The 18,990-nt window shown below is 42.8% G+C and overlaps 1 protein-coding gene across 5 annotated transcripts in view; it reads left to right on the top strand.

Moving 5' to 3' along the window:
• Nucleotides 1-18,990, top strand: part of ATOSA (atos homolog A) — a 46,869-nt gene that overhangs the window by 2,234 nt on the left and 25,645 nt on the right. Inside the window, exons 2-3 of one of the 5 annotated variants that reach the window (XM_063413029.1) lie at nt 14,828-15,007; nt 16,150-16,260. The exons of 2 other annotated variants lie outside the window; for them this stretch is intronic. In XM_063413029.1, coding sequence (XP_063269099.1) covers nt 16,236-16,260 — 25 coding nt within the window. In that variant the 5' untranslated portion in view covers nt 14,828-15,007; nt 16,150-16,235. Of the gene's footprint in view, nt 1-10,970; nt 11,118-14,827; nt 15,008-16,149; nt 16,261-17,118; nt 17,240-18,990 lie in introns of those variants that run through there. 2 more of the 5 variants (XM_063413028.1, XM_063413027.1) reach the window with 2 other exon arrangements.

Here is an 18,990-nt window from a genome sequence, read left to right as displayed (position 1 = left end):
TTATGTGTACTCATCGTAGTATCCCGAATGTTAATTAAAAACAATAATCCATGTTTCCTGAAGTTTTGATGATTCTATTGGTTATCTGGTTGCTTTCAGTTTAAAAACATGTTCTATTTCTATTATAATCACTTTGGTGTTTTGAGAAACACTTTATATAGCTCAGATATTAGTGTATTAAATGCTAACACTTACATGACATACACATCTTAATTAGGTTTGTTAATGACACGTTTGCTAATAGCGACACCATATAAATGACCACTCTTAGGTGGATTTCTTGTCTGTATATGCTGCAAGGATTATCTGGTGTGATGATAGCACAGATAGTACAGAAGCAATCATAAATTAGTGGGGTTTAAGTGCTATGGTTTTGAAAGGGCCTTTCTCATTGCTTTCCTCCTTGTTTCTTAACTGCTTAAACCTTCACACCATCTACTGCAGCAAGGCTGGTTGTTTTTAGAATCCTTTGATTTTAATACCAGACACTGAAGTTTGAAAACTGTTTACTGTCAGGGTGAAATTATATTTCAAAATAGCCAGGTAAAACCCAAGTCAATATTTGCAGCTTTAAAATGTTCTGATCTAGCAGTTCAACATCTACAGGACCTTTGTGTATTCCTTTCTTTAAGTTTTAGGCAGAAGGAGTTAGAACACTGGAAACATTTTCAGTTGGTGTATAAGTGATCAGATACCTTTTTTAACCAATCTGGTGTAGAGGGAACCACATTTGTACAGAAATCAAGTTATTTGGTTGCTGGGGTATTTTTTGTGGGTTTTTTTTTCTTTTTTTTTTTCTTTTTTTCCCTGTAAGCTGGGAGATAATAAATTGAGATTCTTGTACACTGTAAAGTGTTTACCACAGACTGGGCAAAATACTTCAGAAGTTATTTCTCAAAATTCTTCTAAGACGTTAACAAAAGTCTTGAAATAAATCATGGATCTTGCCAAATGTGGGAGGGATCCATTTTATTGGATCCCTCCAGCTTGACTGTGTGCTAATATAATAGAGCAATACCATGCACAAAGGGGGTTGTGAAAGTGCTGCCTAAATGCCACATGCAGCCCACAGAGGCTCTTAGGAGGCACGAATCATGCAAATGTTTACATGTGCTGCTTTCTGCATAGCAGCTGTACCACAGGACACAAGCAGCCAAGTGTGCAGTCACCTGCTTCCAATCCCTGCAAATTAATAGCTGGGGGCAGAGGACAAGCAGACCACTCAGCTTCCACAGGCTCCACTTGTCTACAGAGCTCAAAATCCTGTAAGTTCACACCCAAAGTAAAGCATAAAGAAGCAGACTTTAAATAGGCTTGCAGTGTGTTGGGGTTTTTTGTTGTTGTTCTTACAAATAATTATATTGGAATCAATTTGGAGCAGAGGGATGCAGTTCTTGTGAGAATTTAACTCAGCTCTGCACTGAAGATTGTAATGCCCAGGCACATTGGGAGAGGTACGGTTTAGCCTTTGCTGAACTACCAATAAGTTTCTTGTTATCCCCAGCAGAGATGGATGATGCAGGAGAAGAAAGAGGAGATCTAATTGTGCAACTGTTTTTGTCAGTGGAAAGTGTTATAGAATGTTTAAGGAGGTGAGAGGGATGGACAGAAATGAAGGAAAATGGGAATTTGGCCCCAAGGTACTTACCTCCCTCTATAGGAGGGCAAGTTGGAAGATTGCAGATATAGATATGTAATACCTGAGAGCAGTATGGGGGGATGGAATATGGAGCTGTGCATAGCAAACCTGCATAGCAGTGTTGTGGGTGAGGGAGGGCAGGAAGACAGCTTTGAAAGGGCAGGTAAAAATGTGGGCTTATTCCTTTGCTGTGCAGAGGCACGGGACATTCCCGGGATGTATCTCATGAGCATCACTCAGGATGTAGCCATCAGGTGGGGTTTGAGTGTGGAAGGACTGGTTGCTCTGAGCACATTCCCAGAACAGTCTATACTGGGTCTAGGGAATGCAGTAATTCAAATACTGATGGCTGCTGCTCAGCTCTACCTTCCCTGTGCTGCCCTTCTTAAAATGAAGTGTTGAAGCATCTTAAAATACAGCGGTCATGTTTCTTCAGCTGAGGCTCCACTGGTGCCAGGGAAGAGAATTATTTATCTCCTTTTCTTACAATGTTTTTGGAGTGATGTTGGAGTTTGGGGTTAGTTTTGGTTGTTTTTTTTTTTTTCTTTCTGCAGTAATAACATATCAGGTTACCTGGCTTTGATCCATGATATCATCACGATTTGGTTTCTGCAGTACAGCTGCCTAGTCAGCTGCTTCGTGCTGCATGTTTGGACTGCTGTTTCCTTTCTCAAGTACAGAGCTTTGCTCTTGCCTCTATTGAACTTCGTTCTAATGACTTCTGGTCACTTATTGAGTTTATTGAGTTTGGAAGGCAGAAGAAGACCTCGCAGCAAAGTGCTTGCAAAGTTTTCCAGCTCAGCTTTGTTCATAAACTGTATAAACACACTGTTTCACCATCAGCATTAATGAAAACATTGCATAATGTCAGGGTGATAGCTTGCTGCCAAACTCTGAAGGCTTGTTATGTACTCTTAGAGTACACTCGGTGCACAACTGGAAAACATCTTGTGGTTTAGATGAATCTCCAGTATAGTCATATTTTACTGTGGAAATGTTACAAGACATCAAAAGTTTTACTATAGTCTAAATAGCTGGGAGTTATTGCTCCTTCCTCCTCCCTCCCCCTCATTGCATGAATGATCAGTTAAAGGAGGAAGACAGGCTTGTTTGTCTCTAAATGCATGCTGGCTGGTTTTTATCACCTTATTCTAGTCTTTTCTTACTTTTTTATTGCCTTGCTTTGTTTATTCCTCTATGTATGTTTGTTGTGTAGAGATTATTTTGTTTTCACTTACAAATGAAACAAAAAGCAGTCCTCCCTTACTTTCTGAAGCATTAATTCCCTTCTTGAGATTATCCTAATTTACAGAAATTACTTTCTGTCTACAAGAGAGGAATAAGCAGTCTAAAGGTTGCTTTTTGTCTTCTCCTTCCTTCTTTGCAAGTCAAACTCGGATACGTGCCTCTGGGTCTGTTTGTGGTAACTGGATTAAGGGACTTCTGCCACATTACCTGGTGGGTTGGCATGGGAAGAGGTAACTCTTGGTTCAGCCAAAGCCTGTTTACTACCTCCTGTGGGAAACATAGCTGAGGCATTTCGGGCTGTATCTGTGGGGAAAGTGGAGGAGACATTAATGAACAGCTGATGGAATTTAGATTCTTAGGAGGAAAGATGAGACATGGGACTGGGGGAAGTGAGCTGAACCAGTGTGTTCAGTTGAGGAGTTGGTTGGTAATTTAGGAGATGTGGGTAAGGCCCTTGTTTTTATAAGCATAAAACATGCCCTATTTTAACTGGGGAAGGTGTTATGGAAAACTTTTTAGTGAAGATGATGTGCTACAGAGTATGCAGATTAGGAGGTGAAAACATATTGAAAAAGGATGTGTTGTTTTAGTGTCCTACATTGAACTGTGATACAGACACTTTAATTTTGTGGTATCTTCTCAGCGAAATGTCACAAAGCACTTAAACTTTTCCACAGCAGGATGGTGTAGCCAGTCAACAAAGCAATAAACTGGAAATGAGCTGCTTCCTGCTCAGTGGAGCTGTCACCCCAAAGGCGTTTGGGCGCTGCTTGGGGCTGGGGTGGCTCAGGTGAGCTGGGGTGACGCCGTGCCTGCCCTGCGGGCGAGCAGGCTCTGCCGGGCACGTGTGCCCAGCCAGCCTGCTGCCCCTGCCTGCACTGCTCCCCAATAAAAACAGCTTCTTCCCAGAGAGAGAGAAAACCTGAAACTGTTCATGGCGAAAAACCAACCCACCTGCCAGGTGCTGCACTCACATCCCGTGTATGAGGCCATGGAGCTTTAATCTTTGGGGAGAGCAGATCAGTCCTGATAACAGATCATACGTAGATGCAGGATATGAGTGAACAGGAACAGAAGCCTTTTTAATTGAAGGTGGAGTCTAGATGCTTTCAGTCCAGCTCTGTCCTTGCTCCTGAAAAGTGGCAATATAAACTCTCTTTTTATTAAATTTCTACCTCAAGCATTTAACTTGGAAGAATTCTTGGCTTTTAGGTGTTTTTTTAAAATGTCAGGCATCAAACAATTAAAAGTATAATAATTCATAGAATGGACAATCTCAGGTTTTAATTTGAAATGCCAGCTTATGTTACAGTTTTCTTACCTGTTCTGCAATTTGTACCTAGCTGTTGACAGCAAGGTGAGTTTTCCTGGTGTAAAAGTATTTCTTGGGTTGGAAGGGTGCTTTTATCATTGTTCAGCAGTGAGAGTTCATGGCACACCTGCTTCTCAGAGAGAACCATCCCACTACCAACTTTGCCATTTTTTTTGTAGTTTGCTGGTGTTGCCCATACTAGCTGCCTTTAGCTGTTGCTAAAACAGCTGCTGCTGGACTGGCATTTAGGTGGATATTTTGGGGATTGTGGCTATGCCAGGCCCATAGGCTTGGAATATATAAACTGACCCTTCTGACCATATTCTTTACTTGCTGAAGTGAGAAACTTTGGCATGCCAGATCAGATCCCTGGGGTGAAACATGTTAGGTTGGACTTTGTTGTTAAGGGCAGTGTTGACACTATTACTGGATCTGAGGTCTGCCAACTTCTAAATGTTTTTAAAAATAAGCTAACATTTATAAATACAGATTCCCATGAGAGACAAGAGTTTGCTGCCAAATGAAATTCTGCTTATTAAAATTAGAAGTCTTCTGTGAAAACAGAGTAACTGATGAGAACAAACCAGCTATATGACATTTGTTAAAAGAACTTGCTCTGTCTGCTTCACTGTTTATAAAATGGGTTTTTTTTGTTATTTTGACAAACTTCTACTAATAGCAGCTTAGTGGAGAAATAGCTTTAACCTTTTATCTTCTCAGCAATGACTTTAAAGTAACAGCCCAGCTATTATTTTAGTCTATAAGGTCTTGCAGTTTAACTAAATATAGTGGTGGTTATTATCTCCATTCCAATGTGATATTTGATAAACTATGTTTTTTAGATTTTTGAAAGTGTCTCACATCATTGTCTTTCAAGAAGGTGGTAAATTGTTCAGTCTTTGCAGGTCATTTAAATTTAATGCTTAGACAGAAGCCAGTTTTTAAGTTAAAATTGTTTTAGAAGTGCATGTACAGTTGCATGGTTACCTTTGTACTAGCCAGTACTAAAACTCCGTGCATAAGCAGGCAATTAAGGATGAATGCCAATACAAAAGAGTGCCTCTTGGACCTGGGTAGGTGGCTGGACTTTGGAAGGCTTCCCTTTCATTACCTATTCCTTTTTCTGCTGGTCTCATGCAGGGTGGCATGACTATAGCTACAGGCACATGGCTGAAGACATGTGAGTTATTCTTGCTCTGCAATCAGACCTGTACTGAGATTGGAAGAGATTTTTTTTTATATAAAGGCTCCTTGTAAAGTATAATTGAGTTGTCAGTCATGAAAATTCTCCATCTTTTCTTAACAATTCAGAGTTAATCTGACCAAGTCAAAACCAACTCACTCGTACTAATTTCCTTCTATCTTGAATGTGCCTGACTAGTTCTGTGGCTAGTGATTTTTCATGCTAGCTTTGGGGCCAAAGCTGGTTCAAGTTGCTGTCTGGGATGGTATTACAACATTACATTGACTCAAAATGCAAAGATGTAATAGGGTAGCATGAGGATGCTCTTGGGGATAATTTGGAGAGGGAGCTGTGCGTGAGGCAGCTGAACACACAGGGAGGGAAGCACTCTGTACACATGAAATAGAATAATAACACTTTCATGTCTGTGCTGATTGTAAGAGCCCTTATAATGAATAAAGCAAACAAAACAGTCTCACTGAGAATTCTTCTGAGCAACTTTGTTTCTTCAAGAACAGCAAGGGGAGCTCTTCCCCCCGTACAAATTTATTTTGCTTTGACCACTTTTCTTTGTATGGGCAGGCATGCAATCTCTCTGTCCAGGGCTACAGTAACCATGGGGCAGTTAGCAATGATCCCTCTTAGCAATGATCAATGCATTTCCCAAACTGTTGGCTTTTTCTAAGGAAAAAAACAAGCTGGATTTTCTTCTGAGGCATTAAAAGGGAGAATATATCTGAAATGAGGACTCTTGTTGCACATGAGCAATGTCATCTGCTTTACAGTACACAAGTTAGTGATCTTTTTTCCATCAACATCCCTGGGAACCTGGTTGGTAAATAAGTTCATTTTGGATAGTGAACCACTTTAGGGAGTCCATGAGCAGGTGACTGCTTGTGCTGGTTTAACCTCTTCATGGGTCTTGCTGTGTATGCAGGGATTCCTTTTGCCCACTGATGAGCCTTCATTTCTAGGACATATTTCACACTTCTCTGTGCTGAAACAAATCAAGCTTCCTTCTCAGGATGCTGTGCAAGTACCATCTTGTTTTGTATAATGGGGGCAGGAAGGGCAAAAAGAGAGAGAACTTCAGCAGAATTGAACATGGCAAGTATTATCCCATATCCTCAGTGCAGTCAGCACCACAATGGGAGGTGGCAGAGTGGCAGCTGGTTCCTTTTGAGGGACAAGGGAAGGAGAAGGAGAGGTGCAGGAAGAGCTGCTGTGGTCAGCAGGCTTTTTTTCCAGAGCAATGGGAAGCCCTTCTCCCCTGCCAGGTATTGTTCTGCTTGATTCCCTGCCAGGGCATCAGCCCAGCAACGCAAGTGAAACAAACCGTGGCTCAAACTCACACTTCCAGGCAGGTCAGCAAGTTTGGTGGAAGGCTTTGTTTGCAGACTCAGGGGGCCAGAGAGGGTGTGTAAAAGCAGTATCTGAGTAAATGTCTGTGATGGCTACTTGCCATAACTTCTGTGTTAACAGAGAGTAAAGTTTTGATGTGTTGGGCTGATGCTGTTTTTAATGTGCAGTTTTCTGTAAAGTCACAAGTACTGGTGCATTTCCTTTGCATGTTAGAGCTGAATCTTTAAAACTCCTGAATCTTCAAGGCTTCTGTTTACTTGTTCTTTATTTTTAAAATTTTGATTAAGTAGGTGAATTTGAGGGTAGGGGAAAATAGTTGCATCAAGAAGGGAGGAACTTCAGTAAATATTACAGTGATGTGGAATAAAAGAGGAGGATTTTCCTATCAATAGGAACTGAACAGGGAGAAATTGAAGATCAGCATGGTCTGGGAATGCAGTTAGGTCAACGGGATTGGTATCAACACTCATGCTGCTCAAAGGTAAACCCTTTTTTCTCTGCTGTAAATGTCTGTAAAGTTGAGCTTCAAGTATATTTTCTGTTCAAGTTTTCCCAATTTGGTTGCCTTTTAGTGATAAGTATGACTTCGCTTTGTTGTAATTTGAGGGGGAAACAGCTTCTTCCTTTTGAAGCACATGGTATTTGAATCGCCAGAGGAATTTTGTTTACCATGGGGAAATCGTGAGAAACAAAGTATCTGGAGAGCTAGAACTGGAGGAGCTGGGCCTGGGTGATGGTGGCTACCACAGCTGTACCAGCAGCAGTACTCACAGTGTAAGTGCCTACACTGTGCTAAGGCAAGCGGGGTGTGGAGGACCCCTCTGAGGAGTCTGCTGGTAAGAAATGGAGGAGTAAAACCAAGTACTGGTTCATGCAGGTGAAACAGGAGGAATAGCTGATAATACTGGAAATGTCTGAAGGCAAAGTTCAGTGTAAAAATGCTAGAATGCAATCCTGGTTCATCTTGCATCAAGCAAGTTCACTTAACTTAGGCCAGTCGTGCCTGGCTGTTATTGTGCTGCCCTTGGATGTTTCCTATGAGAGCTTGGCTGAATTAACAACTTTCTATGAGGAAGTATTTTGGATCCAGTAAGAGATAAAAGTGATGGTGCTTGATGTGCATTGTGTGTTCTTTCATTGCATCCTCAAGTTGAGATGATGGAGTGGCCTTTTATAAATGTTCTAGGGATGCTTTTTGTAAGCTGGCGAAATTCATTCTTGTCTAAGCTTCTAGTATGAAATTTGAGCAGCTTTATGTCACACACTGATTTTTATTTTATTTGGTTTTAATTTTTGTTTGTTTGATTCAAAAATCATAGTGGGACTGTTAGCATCTGATGCTTTCAACTTCTCCAGGTGTACTGTAGACTGTATGCAGCCTTCTCACTCAAGAAATCTGAGTTTAAACATGAGTAAAAGGAAAAGTATACACAGAGTGTTAGTGGTATATCTAACCATCTCTTTAACATGCATTGCAAGCATCAAGAATTGACCTCAGCTTTGTTCTGAGGAATTGAGCATCTGTACTGGGAGAAGGGGAATAAGGCTGTCTACATGAGAGCACTTGGTGGTTTTGTGTCCTGCAAATTAGTAACTCAATCCAAAATGTTTGTTTCAAGGAAGGGATGTGCTAGTAGAAGTGTATATTTATTTTTAGCTTGTCTCCATGACTCGGCTGTGTAAACATAAGGTGCTGTGGTGTCACTTAGGCTTTGCTCCTTGGGGGTCACATGCACACCTTGCTTTTCCTGCACGAGGCAGGGCTGGAATCTGAACTAGAGTGTAGTTCTGAACTGGCTCATTACTAGACATCCTGTGCTTTGGCATGGCCCTTCAAAGGTTGAAGTTGAGTGTTTCTTATAATGTAGGGATGATGCCAACTATGTCTATTGGCAAGTGCCTCTGAATTGATGTGTAATTCACTTGATACTGAGATGAACCATACTTGGCTCTGATTTCCTGCTTAATGGAATGTGTAGGACTGCTTACTCCCAAAGTGTTGGGATAAAATCCATTGTTATGAAGACATCACTTTTTTTTTTTTTAAAGTGTTTATTCTATTTATGACAGAAGGTGGGTTAAAATACAGCCTGGTTATCTTGATTGTTGCTTGTTGTTTTGCACAGTGTTAGAACAGTGAGGATGGTAATAGTATTTGGAGTGCAGGTAGTTTATGATGATGAAGTATGCAGCCCAGGATAAAGTCCTATGTATACCTCTGTGTGCTACTGTATTCTCATCTAAAGTACCTTGTGCCTCTGGAATCTGTGGGAGCATAAGAGAGCCAATAAATGAGTAATGTGCTTCACGGTAGGTTTTGTTTTGGTAGAATATCTAATATTGCAGTTTATAAATTTAGCATGTTATGAGGCTGGATGCATTCACTTCTGGAGTGTGTGTCCACAAACAGGCACAGAGCTCTGTGTACCCACAGCTGGTTTAGGACTGCAAGCTTCAAAGCTGGAGTGTCAACAAGCTGCCCTACTTTTACTGCATTTGAAGAACATCTGGTGTGAAAAGGATCTTTGCGGTTGCAGTGCAGCAGCTCAGTGTGGGGAGTGTTCTGGGGCATTGTGGTGGATAGGTGTGCCCGTGATCTACTGACAGCTGCTCATCACTAAAACATTGTTAGAGCCCTGTAAAAACAGCTGGTGGCTCCTGAGTGCTGTCTCTGCTGGCCGCTGTGGGGATTAACTTGGGTGTTGTTGCTCCTGCCTCTTGTTAGCAAAACTTCTAAACATTCCCTGTTTACTAATGGGATAAATATTCCTCTTACCCCTCCCATTCCTCCTGTAGATACTGAATAACTGTTTCATGGAAAATCATCTGAGTACTTTTCTCAAATGCTAGGTAGTTGCTTGATTGAGAGAACCTGAAATTGCTTTTTCAGACTGTGTAAACGATGATGTTTTTGTAGAAGTAAATGTTCCATGAAGGAAAAATACTTGGAAAGCAAGCAGGTAAAATATACAGGAAGCTTGAATGTCAGTGACTAATGAAATGGGATGTTTTGCATCTAACTTTCTGTAAGGCACTATCTGTATGTGAGATCTTTAAATGGGCCAACTACTAAAAGTTACCTGACCTTCCTTGGATAAAATGTCTACTTAAAAATCTTGTATAGACTGTGTTTTATTGCAACCACAGCTAAATCATGCTGGTATATAAAATGTGAGTGGAGAAAAGTCATTTTGTGAAGTGGCATGTTTTCCATGCTCTTGAACACGGGTTAGTGAGTGGTACTGGATTTTAAATGTGGTTGTGTAGTCTAGTTTGATCCAGACTTTTCATAGTTTCATGGTATCTAATTACAGAACAAGGGTTTTAGTCTTGCTTTGTGATGTGGTTAGGCTGAGAGTGAGATAGGTTTTTTGCACTGATTATGTTAATATGGTGACTGTCATCTGATTTTAATACTTGTAAATACGTCAGAACTGGGTGAAATTGTTTAACGTAGCCAGGACATTGTTTAGACTACATCTAGAATAGAATGGTGTTTTGAGACTACTCTCTTGAAACAGACAGCTTAATAAGTTAGTCCTCAGAAGTGCCCATTGCAAATACTGAAGTAAGAAGTGCAGCAGTGCAGGGAGAGGTGGTGCGGGATCCTCCTCCCCTCGGTGAGCTCGGGAGGGTCAGAGGAGCGGGGCAGCCGAGCCGCTCCCGAGTGGGCTGAGCAGAGGGAAAAGAGCACGGGCAGTTAGCTGTGCTGGCTGCCAGCAGGACGGGCCGGCGGCTTTTTCCGCTCCGCGTGTAAATATTCATCACCTCACACCCTGCGGCTGGGCCGGCTCTTCAGAGCGGTGCCGTGCGGAACATTCCGCGGGTGGTGCCAGCGCACAGACACCGGCACTGCTCCACCCGGGGGTGTTCGGCTGGCGCGGGGAGCGCCGTGCCAGCGTGCCCGGCAGCGGGGGCGCGGCTCCGGCCGTGCCTGGACATCCCATCCGAGCGGGCCCCGGGACGGCGTTGGGGCAGGGCTCGGAGGGCTCCCGGTGCCGGGACCGGTGCCAGTGCCAGGGCCGGTGCCGGTCCCGCCGCCCGGTGCCGGTCCCGCCGCCCGGTGCCGGTCCCGCCGCCCGGTGCCGGTGCCCGGTGCCGCGGTTTGCGCTGCCGCGGGCCGGTCCCGGTGCCGGTCCCGCCGCCCGGTGCCGGTGCCGCGGGCCCGCCCCGCTCACCTGGCGCGGGCGGGCTCGGGGCCGTGCCGGGCCGTGCCGAGGGGCCGGCGCTCGCCCGGCGGGGCCAATCGGCGCCCGGGCCTGTTGCTATGCGCGCCCCTACTCTGCCTCCTTTGTGGAGGATGCCGTGGGCACCCGGCCACCCGCGCCGGCGCTGCGGGGCTCGCTGCGGGAGCGCCGGGCCGCCCGGAGAAGGTGTGTACGGCAGCCAGCCCCTCGGCACGGCACGGCCCGGCCCGGCCCGGCCCGGGGGCGCCGGGGAGGGGGCCGGGCGGAGCGGCGGGGGGGCTGGAAGGCCGGTGGCACCGGCCCGGACAGGCTTCCCGGGCGTGAAACAACCCCCAGCTCTGTGCCTCGGAGCGCTCGGCAGCGGTGGTGGTGTCTGTCTGTGAAAGGTGATTGGAAATGCAGCGGTACCGAAGTGTACCAAAGTTTGCCTCCTCGGCCGAGTCTGTAAACAGTTCCTCTAGAAACCCAGACCAGGCGTTCTTCCTTTCCTTCCGTGTACCGAGCCTGTGAAAGGCTTCATTCCTGTGAGTTGGGGTTGGCTTTTCTTTTTGCTTTTTTAACGTTCCCTTAAAGGAAAGTAATGGACAGCCTAAAAATTAACTCGGTTAATTCATTAGGTTGTTAGGGCAAGAGTATTAAATGTCCTGGAACAGGAGGGGAGGATTTTTAAGCCTTAGAAGTGAGCCTGTAGTTAAGTGTCAGATGGGCTAACAGTTGTAGTTAGTGTAGCCATATGTAACTGTTTGACTCTTCATTGTTGTGAGAAAAAAAACAACCTCTTCTCCCTCCCAAAAACACCCTGAAGCTTAACTGAGTTTCTTCTGTGCCTTGTTATGTAGGTCAAGTTTCTCTCTCCTCTTTTTCTTTTTTCTTTTTTTTTTTTTTTCTCCTCCAGCAGGAGGAAACTATTACAGTATTTTGATTTCTGCTAGAAACAATGCATGAAACATTATCAGCCCTTTGCCACTACTTGTTTGTCTTGGGGCAAATGAAGCTGATGCAAATATGTCAACTTTGGAAGCAATAAAAATATGTATTTTTAATCAGCATCTTACTGGTTGCTCAACTATGTGGTATAAAAAGCTAATTAATATTATACTGAACTCAATGCAGAAATGAGGATTATCCATTGCTTTCCATGCAGACTTGTTATCTAAAAATGTGAATGTTGCTCTGATCAAGTACTCGCTTATTTATTTGTTTGTATGTGTTTGTTTGTTTGTTCATCCTGTGTCTAGAGGCTGTTGATATTCCTTTGAAAAGTACAAGAGCTCTAATTTAAGTGAACTTGCTGACATTGGATGCCCACCTCCTGGCACAGGAGGAGGAATGATTCCACTAGTGTACTCTTGTGTTTTGTGTGGGAATATTGGCTTTGAATCACTGAAACATTGCTTTGTAAAGTAGTAAGGAATTTTTGAGAGGACAAAGTGAAATTTCAAAATTGCATAGATTAAATTTTTAATATGTGAGTCTGCCATTTTGCTATGTGGAAAATTACCATATATTAGGGAAGAGGGAGGCAAACCAGATTCTTGACTGAAATTTTGTTAAGCCTTTCAGTTTTGACCCTATGTAATGTTTTATTATTTGGAGTACCAGAAGACTATTACAGCTTAATAACACGACTTACAGTGTGGAAACTTGTAAATAGCTAAATTGTGCTGTGTGACACAGTTCAATTCTAAAGTTATCAAAAATGTTCTTTTGTTTTATGCGTTCAAAATTCCATAGTAGGCTCTGGTGTCCATTTTAAAGTGTGCAGTCTTTTACACAGCTTGAGAGTTGTAATGTCCTCATTTATCCTCCCAAATAAAATTTAAAAACAATTTTATGGGCCTGGCCACTCTCCCAGAAGTTTTTGTAGATGGGAAGCATGTATTGTCTCTTTTGTAACTTTTTTACTTTTGCAGGTTACTGTTTAACCACTTAAGGGCAGGCGTTGTAGGTGAAGGTTAATAGCATTGGAAAAATGACCTGAGGAGCTTCATGCTGCTCCAGCATCATCAATTTCATCTCTCAGAGCTCCTTGCATTTCTCAGGAAGAAGTACAGTCTCTGCTTTGGTCTGCTAGCCTTATGCCTCTCCTCCACCCCACCCTCTCAATAATTTGGACTGCAAACACTGAAGCCTACTGAAGCTGGAGGTAGCCTTACTAGCTAGGAGGAGGATTTTGGGTGGTCAAACATGTTCTGACAAAGTTCCACAAGATAAATTACCCACCACTTAGATGACAATGCATGGTTTGTAACATCAAAGTTTTGGGAGATCAAGTAGCACAAAGAGAAGAGGAATACAAAAAGAAACTGCAGTAGAAGAGGTCAGATGTTATGAAAATAGTTTGCTCTGGGCTTTTTGTTTTGTCTTTTTCTGTATTTCAGATAAAATAATAGAATTCTTAATCTACATTCCTTACCTGAGGACATTTTCTAACACATCCTGTGCTTTTTTTTCTGTGTGCTTTTTTAATTCCCCTGATAGCTAGTTCTGTTTTAGCAGCAGTGCTACAGAAGTTTTCAGCTTGTAGGTATGATTTCTAACTGACATGATGTTGTAATAAAGTTGTAGGAATATCAGCTCCTGCTTAACCTGCATACTATAATGTTTAATGTCTTGTCCATTAAAATAAAATTATTGAATTCTTGAGTGTTTCTATCTCTTCTCCCTGTGAATACTCTTTAAAGCTTTATTTTTATCAGTGCATTTGCACTCTTAGGTTTATTTCTCATTTTCTTATTTTTCAGTTATTTTGGGTAAAAAAATGCAGCTCAGTGGCATTAGTAGGTGCCTTGCATGTAGGCAGAAACTGTGCTAAACATTTCTCCCCCATGACTATTTATCTTGAGCTTAGTTATGCCATCAGTGTTCACATACTTGTTGGAGTTGAACGAAACCTCTCGAGTTGATATGGTCTGATAGAAAGCTGCCCTGGATGTTTTTCTCCAAGCCTTCACATGTGAAGTCAAATATCTGTAATGGAGAATTTTCCTGCACATGCTAAAAGGAAAACCTTTTCAGGCACTTCTAGACTGTTCAGCTGCATCATTCTCATTGGAACCAGAAGTAATGACTCTGGGTTCTTGTTCTTGGTCTCTACACCCTAGCATTGTATCAGATCTATCCTATGCATGTGTGATTGTATCTACCAAATCTCTCTTTTTAGTCTGAGCAGGCAACTCAGCCTGTGCTGTCTCTGAGCTGTGTTCTGCTGCACTGAAATTGCTACAGCATGTAACAGGCTGCTTGTCCTCATGAAAGACAGCCTGGAAATTACTGTCTTGTTACTGAGATGTATGAATTTGTCTTCTGATGCCCTGCAACTGTCTTTCCATATTCCACATAAGCATTTTTCAAAATTTTCTTCCACTCTGTAGTTTTGGAGGATCGGAGTTTTGCTGGCTGTACCTGTGAACAGAGGCTCCTAGCATATGTTAGGGTGTTAAATGACTGAAACAAGGACTTTCTGCTTCCTGATGAAGGCCTCTTCCTTGCCCTAGTACTGATTTTTTTTTTTTTTTTTGGTGAAGTAGTTTTAGGAACAGTACAAGAAACAGATACATTGTTCTCTTTAGTGACTGTACAGCCTCCCACTTTCTTTTGAGGGTGTGATGAGTGAGGAGCAACAAGACTGGCCTGCTTTCCTAGGATGAGATTCAGAGTCAATATTTTTCTCTAGGTCATGCAGATTTAAATGAAGATAGAGGAGTCAGGATAAGGTAAAATGCTTTTAACTCTAAAATTCTAAGCTTGGAAATGGGTAACTGATTTTTTTTTTCCTTCTTGTATGCAGGAAGTAGACAAACATATTTCAGATTCTCTCAGAGGATAAAAGGCAGTTAGCAACACATGGTTGAATTAATCCTCTGAAATAAAATTACAAAATTTTTGTTTTGCAGTATCAAGAAGGTGGGATAAAGAAGATTGAGGGATGCTCTGGAACTTGGGGATGATAATGTATAGTGGAGTGTACTTCAATGGGAGGGATATAGCCTGTCCTGGAGTTCAGCCACATCATCTACTGTCTGAGAAAATTCTTTTCAAATTGATGGCCAACAATAAAGCTGCTGCTTCTAGAGGTTGGTGTCTGCATAAGTGTTTGCTTTTTCCTTGGTGAGAAAGGACATTATTGGCCAAGTTGAAGTAATGGTCGCCATCCTACCTGAAAGATAACTGAGCTTTCAGATGAACTTCCACATTAATTAGGAGATTTTTCAAAAGGGCTGAAGGTGGGGAGACTTAAATAGCAAGCACCAGTGCTAACAAGCAAGACTGTTGTTAAATAGTTAATAACAGATGGCTGAACTTCTGATGCAAATGATGAGACAGAACAAGAGAGGTTCTCTGCATCCTGACCCAGCAACTCCTCACTACTGCCATGGCAACTAACATGTTTTACTCTCCAGTTTTAACAAAGTTTATGAAACTGGAGGTAACTTGTTGGTTTTATGACTTTAAAATAATTTTTAAAAGGCAAAGCAAACCAGCTGGAGAAGGAGAAAAAGTAAACTGAGAGAAAGTGGATATGAATTCCTAGAGGCCTTGCGTGTTCTAGTTCCTATAACATCTCTCTAAAAGATGTGAGAAGTACTGTATACTTTAAGATGCCTGGCAGTTAAAACATTAGTTTAAATGCAAAAGTTTATAATCTGAGCAGATCCCTCTGAATTCTTTCCATTTAATTTAATGTGAAAATTGCCTCATGCAGCTTGAACAGCATGGCAAAGGGGAGGGGAGCAGGAGGTGGGAGGCTCTCTGCATTTGACCTGGGCAGGGTGCAGGTGCTGAGCCTGCAGTGGTGGGTGGATGTGACTTCTCATCTGACTCACACGTGCACTGAGGTGCTGGCCTTGGGCTGGGGCAGCAGGGGGCTGGAAGCACCCCAAGTGCTCTCTTATTTTAATAGCAATGTTACTCTACATGGGTTCTGTGCCCACTGCAGTTAAATTCAAACTAGAAGTGTCAGTGTCTCTTTCTAGGGTAGGACATGTGAAGGATTGTTGTTACAGACTAAACTTCATGGCACTGAAAGTACTGGAGGGTGGGGTTTGATTTGGGAAGTCACGAACCAGAGCTGTGTATATAACTGAGTCTAGGTCACTTCTCATACAACATAAACAACCTGTTGTAAGCCTGTTTTATCAGGGCTGTTAAGAACATGTAGTTTCCTCAGCTTTTGCTGTGTTTGTAAGGTACATCTGTGCTTGTGGCTTCTTTACAGAGTGAAGGAAGTACTTCATGTAGTTGTGCACCAAGCCTCTGTATTCTCAGGCTGTGTTTCCTGACTGTTTTGTGTTGCTGTGTCAAATGGATCAAGGACTTCATCCTCCAGGTGTGTAAGTCAGTCATAAGAGGACTTAAACAGAAGGGAAGCAAATTCATGGAGTTATTGCCTGAAGATTATTATTTGTTATCTGTGATACAAATTAAGAGTCACACTTGGGTATCCTGTTTTGCCTGATAGTTGTACAAGCATGGAACAAAAGACTGTCCTCACCTCAGACCTTATGTAAGTATCAAACACTAAATCAATGGCTTCCCACAGAGGGCTGTGAGGAGACAAAGGGATAATACTGATAGAGACAGATAAACTGTGCTCCCACAGGCTAAGAAGCCTTTATCACCGTAATGGAGAAGCTGCAAATCAGAGTCATTTTAATCAAGAGTGTGGGACAACACAGGGGGAGTAAGGACTGGTGATTAAAGTAATCAGAGGCCAGTTTACTGCAGGAGTGAGTGGGTGACAACAGGAGTGGTGTAAGCCATGGAGGGTCTTGAAAGCAGAAGAAAAAGAGCAATTTTCTTGTAATGAGAGATGATGTTTTAAGAGACAAAAAAGAACAGGAAAATACAGCACTGACCAGAGGTACCTTACAAGGCTGGATGGTGGTGAGGCATAACCTGTCTGTGCCTTTTTCACCCCAGTTCCATGAGAAATCCTGTGGGCAGTGCTGGCTCTGGGCAGGCAGATAAGGCACTGCCATCTGCTCGCTGAGCCAGGCTGGCATTCACGTGGGCTGTGCCCAGCCCAGAGGTCCCCACTGGCAGGGCATGCAGCCAGCTTGGACTGTGGAGAATTTATCTCTCAGGAAAATCTTTGGATTTCAGACAGGCATTTTTCCATACTCAAGGGGAAAACCAACACATGCTATAAACAATTCTCTGTGTGCTGTTTCCTAGGGATTCAGCCCAGCAAGGAGGGTGTAGTGAACCCAGTTTGCAAGTTTTTCTGGGGATAAAGAGGGCAGGTTGCTTGTCTGGATTCCCATGCCAGATTCTGATCCTTTCAAGATCAACCTCTAATTCAGATGGTAAGAATAAAATGTTCCGTGCTAAAAATCTCTCGGATGTGTTTTTTATGAGTTCTTGAAGATAAGTGATTGCAAAAACCCAGCTGTTTACAGTAATAGCCAATGTAATCAGATATTTCTAAATGGAAACTTTAAGTCTTTTTGACTACTCTTCTGTGCCTGCTGTTTTGTTATCTCTTAGAAAAAATCCTCTTCCTCCAACAAAATTAAGCATTGTTGTCCCTTGATAATAACAAAGTTTATTTTCTTTATTGATTTCTAGTGGAAAATCTCTGTATAATGTTTTTGCTAATGGGAGGGTTGACAAAATAAGTTATGGGTATAAGGCACTTGGATTCTGGAATGTTTGTGAAGGGCTTTTGGTTTTTTTTTTACCTGATACTTAACTTGAGCACCCACAATAATTTATTAGATCTACTAAACCTGACAAGTGGGCAAATCCTTAATGTTGCTTGAACTGTGTTAGTAGCTGAAGTGAAGCTTTTGGCATATCTGAGCTGAATTCATCTTGGAGCATTTTTGCCTGAAAGAAAGTAATTTTGATATTTTCTGATTGAAGTTGCATTGGATATTTATTTTGGCATTAATACTTTTTCTGCTGGTTCAAAAACACAGCTTTTTTGGGGTTTTTTTTTCTGCTGCTGTTTAGTTTTAATTAAATATATAGTTGTGAAGGAACTAAAGTAAGGTTTTATTTCTTGATTTGTCTCTCCTTATGTCAATTTGTTTTGCCCAGATACAACAGAGGCTGGGGAGGGCCTTGAGCTTTGACTGGATAAAAACTGTTATTCTTCACGTGCTGCTCGTGTTCACTATTTTTAGTGCAGTGTTTTGTTTTTCCTAATAATTTATTGCCGTGCGCCTCGACTCAGGGGTCACCTGATTGCAGAGCACGCGAGCAGGGCTCGGATCCTTCACTCCTGTCCAAACCGATAGTTTATCTGCAGGAGCAGGATGCTGTGCTGCTGGCGAGATTGGGCTGGAGGGCGAGCCCCGTGCCCTGTGTTCTGGGGAAGGAGCGTTCCAAGAACAGGCAGAACAGGCTGTCACAGACACACGTGCGCCCAGCCAGGCCGGTGGGTGACGCCAGGTCAGCGCCCTGCCGTGAGCCCGTCCCTGCTGTCCCCCGTGCCTGCCTCTGCTCCCTGCCAGCAGCAGCAGTGCAGTCACCCCGGGCTGGCCTTTCTCTTCCAGGAGAGTTGTTTTGAGCAGACACACGATGAGCACTCTGCTGTTGTTCCTGCTCCAGCAGTGTTCATTCTGGCACTTTGTGTGAGCGTCGCGCGTCTCGGATTGTCACGAGCTCATTTTGTTCTGTGAGGTGCCCAATGCTGGGTGTCTCTGGTAGCCTTCAGAGCTGCAGTGCAAGCCTGGAAGAATGGCTGAATGAAGGGGAGAAGGAAAGCAGATGCTTAAATTTTGTAAGCAAACAAGTATGCTGTTTGAAGTTTCACTGTTCAAGTGGGCCCTGTTTTTAAAAAGGTACTTTCCAAGGTCCGGTGCTCTAGAGTTTCATTACTCTGATTGGTTTTTTGTTTAAATCTTGACGTCGGTCTGATCTGTAACAAGATAAATGTCACTCAGCTAGATCCTGTCAATTCTTCAAATTGGATGAAAGCAAAGAGAAAGAAAAACTTCATACATCAAGCTATTCAGTACTTGCACAGATGAAATATGTCTAGACATGTAAAATGACTATTTTGATGATTTGGATTGAACTGCAAGTTCATTACTGCCCAAGCAGTTGCAGA

The sequence above is a fragment of the Prinia subflava genome, chromosome 15, assembly GCF_021018805.1.
Source record: "Prinia subflava isolate CZ2003 ecotype Zambia chromosome 15, Cam_Psub_1.2, whole genome shotgun sequence".
Lineage (NCBI taxonomy): Eukaryota > Metazoa > Chordata > Aves > Passeriformes > Cisticolidae > Prinia > Prinia subflava.
The sequence above is the reverse complement of the archived record's forward strand: the minus strand, read 5'-3'. Positions and strand labels throughout refer to the sequence as shown.